The following is a 9,076-nucleotide window of genomic DNA, read 5'->3' as shown; positions in this document are numbered from 1 at the left end:
AAGGCTAATAGATTTAGTCGACGCGTTTCCCAGAATATTTGTACGCTTAAATTAATCGAGGGCTGATAAATTACGCGCCTTTTTTTTCTATATTGCAATTTTTTCCATATAAAAGTCAAGATTGTTTTTTTATGATATTTTATAGAGCACGATATAAAAAAAATTACAATTTATTAATGTTTTTAAGATTTTTTTGTAGATATTATACTAATTGACATCATCAATGAATAATTATCAATGCCCATTTCTTGAAAGAGTGTTATATAACATTATTTATATATATATTTATATTGATTAAGATTTCTTCGTAAAAATTTTTCTTATAATTTTTATACACAATACTCTCAGAATTATTGAAAAAAAGTTTAAACTTTAAGAAAATGCAAGAAAAAAGTCGATTTTTTCAGAATTTTAAGATAGTCATATCTCTTAATTAATATAAATATTTTAATAAGCTGTGTAAAAATAAATTTTTGTTTCTCCACTTGAATAAAATCTTGAGTACACCCATGAACAGATTTGCATTTCCGGTAACCATCGTCTAACTTCACATGCTACAGCACTGTCAAACGTCTAACCTATACAGACATCAAACTGAGGACTCGACGTGAGATTCTAAACAAATCGAAGCAACTATTTTCTTGTTTAATGAAAACTAATGAAAACAAAAACATACTGAAAATAATCGAGTGTAATCGTTTATTATTAATTTAACAACACGGTCGGCGGCAGAGAGCGAATCGTGGCGTCACCTGTCAACACGTCGGAACGATGCAGCGTCCTTCTGCCTCCTGCAGCGATACTCCACTCTCTGTTTTGGCGTCGCGTGATTCTACGAGGTGGGATTTAATCGGAAATACGATGACATTTTACATTGAGCTATATTTATCGATATCTTCCGTTTCCAAGGTTAATTAAGGGAAAAGAATTAACGAGCACCGATCAGTAGAATGAACACTGGAATCTCGTAGCGGAACACCGATTGAAGATTGAAGTGCGCGAGAGCGTGGAATGATAGAGGAAGGGAGACAAAAAGCGTGGGCGAGATAAAGAGACATCAAGCAAGGTGAACTGTAGAGGGAGAGAGAGAGAGAGAGAGAGAGAGAGAGAGAGAGAGAGAGAGAGAGAGAGAGACTGGAAAGGCGGAAAGGAGACTCGCGAGAGACGCGTCCGTCACGCACCGAGTGTTTGCCTCGGTTAGCTGGAACGAACGCGCCATTTCCCAGGGAGAAAATGAGAACGACGTCCTCGTGCTCGGTAAGCCGATTAACAATGATCGCCTTATCTAATTAATATAGCTCAAGTCGGTTACGGCCGGGTTAGAGAGAGCTCCCACGAGACCGACCCCCCTCGAGCGATCATTTGACAGCTACACAATAGCCAAGCTATTTATCGATTTTTTTCGCCGTGGTATCGACGAGCAAGACTCGTACCCTCGCCTCCGAGAAGACTTCGGCGACTCCTCGATCGCAAACTCATCGTCCGTCGCCAACCGGGCATTTCTCGCGAATTCGAAACGCCTTGGAGATCGATGGCTTTGAAAACGTCTCTTTTAGGTTATGTTTGTTCCGCGACACTGGCTTTGTTTTAAGCGTTTTAAACCTAAGCTACAAAGTGTTTTTTATCTTCCTGTTTTTTTTTTGTTTTTTACTTCCTATTCTTTTTTTTGTCAACGTTTTAATGACAATCGTGTTTCTTGTCACGTGTTTTTTGTCTTTTCCGAAGCTTGTTAACTTTTATCGGGCGACAGAAACAATGGGTGCAGCAAGAGATGGATGACATAGTGAATAATACGGATAATACGGATAATACAGTGTATTATTATAGCCTTATTGTTCACTAATGTTAAACAAAGATGAAATGATCGTTGTGTTACACTGCAGCTGCCTTTCAGTATGAGACACAGACGACATAGTGTAACACAATGAATCATCATATCCTTGTTTGCCATTAAAGAAAGATGTTATACTGGGTACTTTCCACTTAGTAACACAAGTCGATACAAATCTAACTTTTTTGATATTCACAGAATGCAACAAAGATAGAATGACATTTATGTCGACTTGTGTTACCAAATGGAAGCATCCATTGTGTCTCTTGCTGGAAAGCACCATGTATTACATTGTAATTGCTTTCCAGCAAGAGACACAGTTAATACAGTAAATTATTACTTCCTTGTTATTTGTCAATGTTAAACAGATAAAATGATTATTATGCTACACTGTGTCTTGTTAGAAAACATCAAGTATCAGTCACTTACTAAAAAGCATCAAGTATAAGAACTTCTTTTTTTTTATTGATCTTAATACCTGTACTCGAGGTTGATTTTACTAGTGATACTATAACATCTCCAATCAATTCACGAAATGGTTGCATGTAAATCCGCTCGCTAACATTGTGAGCCTGAAAGGCTATTCCCAAAGCTATTCCTTAGTTTTCTTCTAAAATAAGAGTTAAAAAGAATAAAAAAAACATAAATCAGGGAGCAAAGAGCACATCATAGATTAGACTAGTGTCTCACAATATTTTTACTTCTCTCGTGTAGACTGCTCGAGATAATGCAAGATTTAAATACCGCGAGTTTATGATATAAGTCGTCAATTGCACAAGTTTTTTATCCGAACATCTCTTATGTTCAATGTAGATTAACTTTATCTCGATTGAATCCCAAGAATACAGAAGTCATAAAGAAACTACCATAAAGAATCATCGTAATTTCATATAAATTAATTTTTAAGTGACAAATAATATTATGATAACATCCCGTGATATCATTATGACTTAATTATGACTGTCTTATTTTTTATCTTTCTCTGGTTCTAAAAAGTGGGAAAAACTGAAAGAATAAATTAAACCGAGATTAAAGTTAAACTATATATATATTGAAATGGATATTAACTTAATATGAAGATATATTTGTTATCATTTTGATGTTTCCTTGTTTCTCTTGTCAGTGAAACCATAGAAGGAGGATCCGGCGCAACGCTTGAGAGAGCAGGAAATGTACGGCGCTGAGAGGGAGGAGGTGTCTGAAAGTTGGCTGCATACGTATGACCTGAGCAGTACTATGATTCCCAATGCGAGCACGGCAATGGACGACGAGGAGCATTTCTGCAAGCTTATTTTGTACAAGGAGATTAAGGATTCCAGGTAGGTGATCGCTGCAGTCGTGGCAGCACAACTCAGGTAGAACACAAAATCACAATAATGAGATATAAAGTAGAACTAATTTTTCAGAATAATCATGAAATCATTCGATATACTTTTGATAATGATTTTGTAATGAATTCTTGATATGATAGTAATCTTTAAGATTTTTTTTTTTTAAATTAAAAATTCACTTAAAAATCCTTATTCTGTTAAGAATTCATCACAAAATCATTGTTCAAAAATATATTGAATGGCATTATTATGATTTTTCCCAAAATAATTTTTACTATTATCTCGATTTTATGATCTTATGATTTTTATCTGAGGACATTCAATTTGACTGGATAATCTATCCATCATATTTTGTTCTACAGAGTGCGAATATGGGATATCATCATTCTAGTACCGAATCTATTATTTCTTCTGTTCATCGCAATGCGATTCAACAGGGCGAGGCTTAAGTTACGTGCAACGAGTAGCCCAATATTTTTAGCGTTTTACGGTCTGGTCATTTGTAATGTAGTTATATCAGTGGTGCGCTGCGTCGTGTCGATGACTGTGAACGCGGCGGCGACGGTCGGCGGCAAGGCCGACAAGGTCCTATGGGTCACAGTGAGATTTTTTCTACTATCTACCGAGATGAGTGTAGTTATATTTGGTCTAGCGTTCGGTGAGTAGCGTATAGAAAATCTTTTCGCGAAAAAAGAAAAGAAGGAGACCGCTTAAAAGTTTGAAGCACCTCTAAAAAAAAGTTTAATCAATTTTATTTACTAACATCGTAAATATAATGTTTATATCGCTTCAACATAAAAAAAAAACTTTTAAATAAATTTTCAATAATGCGTACGTTTAAAAATAAACATTTTTTATTTTTAATAAAATAATTAAATTTGGTAATTATTTTATTAAAAATACATTTTTAATAAGATAATTATATCTATAAAAAATATATTTTTGGATAGCTATTTTCAGATTTATTATAATTGTTTTAATATAATATAACACAAATATCACAAAAAGAACAAGGATTGAAATTTATGAATGAAAAAGCTATTCAAGATTTTTACTAGTAAATGTAGAATAATTTATTATTTTATTACTATTTATTTTATGAATATTTGAAATACTTTTGTTCTATTTAAAAATTACAAAGTGCTTCAGACTTTTGAATGGTAGTTATTTGCTAACGTGCGAATCATGCTACTTAGGTCATTTGGATAGCCGCTCCAGTATTCGTAGAGTATTACTTGCTACATCCTTCATAGCGCTGGCATTCACGATCACTCAAGGAACACTGGAGCTGGTCCTACCGGACGATACATTTCATATTCCCAGCCGCGACTTTTATGTATTCGGTCATGGTGGCATGATGTTTTGGTTTTGCAGTAGCCTCGTTTTCACAACGGTAGGCTTACGCACACATTTTCTTGTTAGTCAAAAATCGATACGTATTACTGAATATATCGATATGTCGCTTTTAGATATATCTCTTCATATTAATACTGCCATGGACACGGTTGCGGGACCGCCTAGCACTTCCTAGTAAGTACCTGTTGTCATAAAGATTATAGTTCCATCACTGATTACGAGTTTATGATATGCTTTCTATTGTAGCACGGAAAAGTTTTTACGTTTACGCTGGAATACTAGCGACGTTGGACTTAGTGCAGTCGATTGGCGCAGGCTTTCTAAACTACACGCAAAATCCAGTAGGATTATGCATCGTAGACTTCACTGCAGCAGTATATTTAACTCTTTTTACCCCTTTGGTTTATCATACATTCCTGTCGGAATTCTTCGGGTAAGTTGCTACTACTTAGCGAAATGCAACTTAAGGCTTTTATTAACTCAGTATTACTATCTCTTATATCAAAAGCAAGAAAATACAGTAAAAATTCTTGCAAATTATATTTGAATTCAAATATTTTTCAATAAAATAACATTTATAATCGATAGATTTAATATAAATATAAAATATAAATAGAATATAAAATATTGATAAAATAGGTTTAATGTAAAATATATCGCAAACTATCTTCTTGTTTAAGGAAGAAATTAAATCTTATTTATTTCTATACATTATTAATTTAACAGTTTGTTACAGATATGAACATAACATTATATCATTTTTTATGCTTAATTTTAGCTAATATAAGATATTAATTAATTAATTATTAATTAATGAAAAAAGAAGAGAATTTTTAGTATTTTACAGTTTTAGTATTTTGCTTCCATCAATTATAAACGTTATCGTATTGGAACATATTTCCATATTAATGTATGCTGCAAAAATTTTTATTATGTATATTTTCGCTTCTGACGTCACTATATGAGATAGTGGTGAGTGAACAGAAGTCTTAAACAATTGCACTGTTATGTGCGAGTGATACATTTTAGAAATCCTTCTGTTTTAGTGTTTCGCAACCTTCGATAATGTTTTCTTACAAAGCACAAGTGGACGACGCAATGGATGAAGACACTGTGTCATTACCGCACCAACAGAGTTTTTCATCCTTGAAAACCGACAGCGATTACATCTATCAGGTCCATACTCCTTCTATTCACATACCGCTGTATGATTCCCATGCATCAAAATCCTCTAGACCGAGAGCTTCTCTGTATTCCTTAACATCCGCTAAAGACCTCAAAAATAATGACTCAAGTACTTTTGGTTCGCCAGTTAAGCCATATCACTCGACATCCGGTATTAGAAGCTTTGGTAGAGAATCCAGAGAAAAAGATGTTTCGAAAGTGATCGAGTATCCCTTAACCAAATCTACCGCCATCCAAAAAAGTGTCCCGGATCTAAGACTCTCCAGCCCGATCCGAAAAGCCGTTCCTGATACGTACGATGATCCCAGTAGCGTCTCACTTCTCTCGACTGATACCGCTAGTAACTTCTTTTATAAACCAAACACAATTGACAGCAATATTAATTTATTTTCTCAAACGAGGAAAAGTAGTTTAGATAATATATCGTCTAAAACGATCGTAGATCACGTTGAGATCACGGCTGCAGTTGAGAACCTTTCGCACGGATACGATAGCTTCTCAGAGATAGCTCAGGGTCCAGCATTAGAAAATACCTTACACTTCATTTTGGAGAGCGGAACACACGAAATTGAAACGGAAGTTCCTAAAAAATCTCGATTAAAGACAACTGACACTGACAATTTAGTCGAAGATGGTACTGTTAGTGCAGATCCGAGACATTTAACGACGCGTATTAGCACCGAGATTTTTAAAACTGACTCAAATGATATATCTCCTGATTCAAACGTCACGCAACAATTACTTCCTAAAACGACTTCCTTTACAACCGGCGCGCACAGAAAGAATAAAAATGATTCGAGGGAGAGAGAACCAGGTGGCTTAAGTGATTATTTATTATCTATAACATCCCCAAAATTTGTGAAACACAAAAGAAACGAGGCACATCCCAAACCCTCCACGGATTCAGATTTTTACACGCAAACTGAATCTTTGTAAATAGCTTATTTATATGTACCGCTACAGTCGATTTACTGTGTATGTACATATCGTAGATAATCTTCCTAAGTTTTACATTAATTTTGTTAATTATTAATCCTTATATTAAAACGAGTATGGTGAGATATCATTCAAGAACTTTATCTAATTGTATATATCTGAGCATGTTTAGAAATATCGTGCAATTAAACGTATTAATGTAGTCACAATGCACTTTGTTTCATTTATTTACACTAACTTCGGGCAATTACTCCCTTGGCAAAATATCATTCTACTGTCTTTTTAGAGATGGAATCTCGTGAACGTTTTCAAATGATATTTCATTACGCGTACACTGTTAGCACCAATGCTTTAATATATTTTATTATAATAGTTATACACGCGGAACCTGATATTTTATTATTTCAAAATGCTTTTGGCTGAATTTTTGCGAGCTTCCGTATATTCCGTATATTATATAAAATATAATCGTTATAATCTCACAATAGTTTCCCCCCTAAAGCTTCCATTCTCTTATTGCACTTGTGTGAAATAATATCGGAAGTGAAAAATTATGTAAATTTTATTTTGTATAAAAAATAAGTCATGACTTCTCATTTCCGAACTAAGAAATATTGAATATCAATTTAACACAATATTTAAATAACACAATCAATAACACAAATATTTAAATAACACAATCACATTATGTTGATAATAGATATATTAAAAATTCAACGCAAACTCTAACAAGAATTTCAACAGAATTTCAATCATTCGTTTCTACATATACAAAATGTACGTTCGTTTCTACATATACAAAATACAAATACAAAATGCTTTTTACTGTGTATAATTGATGAAATATCCAAAAAAGTTTAAGATATTTTTTCAAAAATTATAGAATGAGAAATCTTAGAGTATTTTCACATATATGAAAAATTTTGAGAATAAAGATTTTCTCAGTATTTGTGAAAAATGTTCCAATTTGTATAAAAATTCTGAAAAAATTTTTACCAGGGAGTGCAGTGAGAAAACAGGAGGTCTCAATAAATTAACTGACTAATTGATTATGATTAGGAATCTGCCTTGATAAATGCAAAGCGGAATGTTCTTTTTTTTCTTTCCAGAATCACAGTGTTTATGACTCGACCCAGTTCGACACGAACACTACGCCAATCAACCCGCTCTACGCGGCGTCTCTTCAAAGCCCAGATAGTATTACCGGTTATAGTATAGACAGTCAAGAAACGCCGAATCCGCCGAATGGTTACCAACAATGAACATTTATAATCGATTCGGAGTGTGCTATAAAAACTAGAACGAGCCTGCGTATGAGTTACTTGACGATCAAATTGCAGTTTTGCTAAGAGCTTTGTGTAATCTCTATACAAGGACTTGTTACTTTTTTTCGAAAAAAAAATCTCATGCGAGAAAAAGTTCGCTTGAGGGCTCGAAAATAGCGTGCGATTGTGAATCGAACACGAAAGGATTCTAGTCGCCCTTGGGTATTTTTAGGGTCATGTAATACATTAACGGAGAAAAATACGAATGCTTTCGGTCTCCATGTGATAGTTGGCATCGATGCCCAAATTGTGATTGGAAACGCTGGAAGAAATCTCGCAAGATCTGAAAAAGGAATCTCCAGTTTAGCTTTAGTTTGCTTTACTTAGGGCAAATTATTGAAAGATGGTTAGTAATAGCGTATTAATTCACAATAGTTTTGTACTTAAATAGACTTTGAAACGTTGAGTGAATTTTTATTGCACGTAAAAATAGAATATTTTCTTTTTGGCGATATTGCGCATTTATCTCAAAAACTAGGTCATTCTAGGATTCGCATACTTCCTTCAGATCGCAGAGATTAATTTACCGTGCTCTCTTCATTTTAATCTGTAACTGGAACATATTAGAGATTTTCCTAATTTTTAAAGATTTGAAATTTTATGTTTTACAATCTTTTATTTCATAGTTTTGAACTTGAAAAAAATCTTAAAAAGAATAAGATTAAAAATCTTAGTAGGTCCCAAGGACCCGTATGTTTTATTAGCATCGAAAGAAATATGTTCCTATTACGGATTAAACATATTTTTATCTAGGTGTAAAATCAGTATGTATAAAATAGTAATTAAAAATAAATTCACTTCTAAATGCCTTTGATTAGCATAGCTAATACATAAATGCGACTTTTAGAATGCCCTATACACACGGTGTTGATCATCATCGCGAAGCATCATCTCTCTATCGATAAATGCTGTTGTTTTATATTGAGAACTGCAAAGTTGGTGTGCCGGCCGTGGATTCCTAGTAAGACGAACAAAACACTTAGATTTAACTTCTGAAACTTGCTTATCGTTTCTCCGTCCTTTTCATCAAAGTGGACGTCGTATCGCCCGAAAGTCCTCATGTTGCGCGCGAAGCGATGCGCAAGCGACAAGCCGGACACTCGCTATTTTCT

General features: G+C 34.1%; 2 protein-coding genes across 3 annotated transcripts in view; one reads left to right on the top strand and one right to left on the bottom strand.

Moving 5' to 3' along the window:
• Positions 1 to 819, bottom strand: part of LOC108688889 (ufm1-specific protease 1) — a 2,114-nt gene extending 1,295 nt beyond the window's left edge. Inside the window, exon 1 of the mRNA XM_018195420.1 lies at positions 753 to 819. The gene's annotated coding sequence lies outside the window, so the exon portion shown is untranslated. The remainder of the gene's footprint in view (positions 1 to 752) is intronic.
• On the top strand, positions 768 to 8,544 carry LOC108688888 (transmembrane protein adipocyte-associated 1 homolog). 2 transcript variants are annotated; one of them, XM_018195418.1, is made up of 8 exons: positions 768 to 839; positions 910 to 1,257; positions 2,955 to 3,150; positions 3,525 to 3,820; positions 4,359 to 4,555; positions 4,632 to 4,692; positions 4,765 to 4,951; positions 5,565 to 6,639. In XM_018195418.1, exons 3-8 carry the CDS (start codon positions 3,002 to 3,004, stop codon positions 6,637 to 6,639), a joined length of 1,965 nt encoding a protein of 654 aa, XP_018050907.1. In that variant the 5' UTR covers positions 768 to 839; positions 910 to 1,257; positions 2,955 to 3,001. The 2 variants fall into 2 exon arrangements, with proteins under 2 accessions (XP_018050907.1, XP_018050908.1); XM_018195419.1 differs by adding an exon at positions 7,749 to 8,544 and having other exon boundaries at positions 773 to 1,257; positions 5,565 to 6,561.
• Positions 8,545 to 9,076: the final 532 nt, after the last annotated feature.

This window comes from Atta colombica, unplaced genomic scaffold (genome assembly GCF_001594045.1).
Source record: "Atta colombica isolate Treedump-2 unplaced genomic scaffold, Acol1.0 scaffold248, whole genome shotgun sequence".
Lineage (NCBI taxonomy): Eukaryota > Metazoa > Arthropoda > Insecta > Hymenoptera > Formicidae > Atta > Atta colombica.
This window is presented reverse-complemented; position numbering and strand designations above follow the sequence as displayed.

Excerpts from the sequence above, each read along its gene's own strand:
- LOC108688888 (XM_018195419.1), top strand. The coding sequence starts at position 3,002 with ATGTACGGCGCTGAGAGGGAGGAGGTGTCTGAAAGTTGGCTGCATACG. Across the intron at positions 3,151-3,524 it reads AAGGAGATTAAGGATTCCAG|AGTGCGAATATGGGATATCA; the intron begins GTAGGTGATCGC and ends TTTGTTCTACAG. Across the intron at positions 4,952-5,564 it reads TTCCTGTCGGAATTCTTCGG|TGTTTCGCAACCTTCGATAA; the intron begins GTAAGTTGCTAC and ends CTTCTGTTTTAG.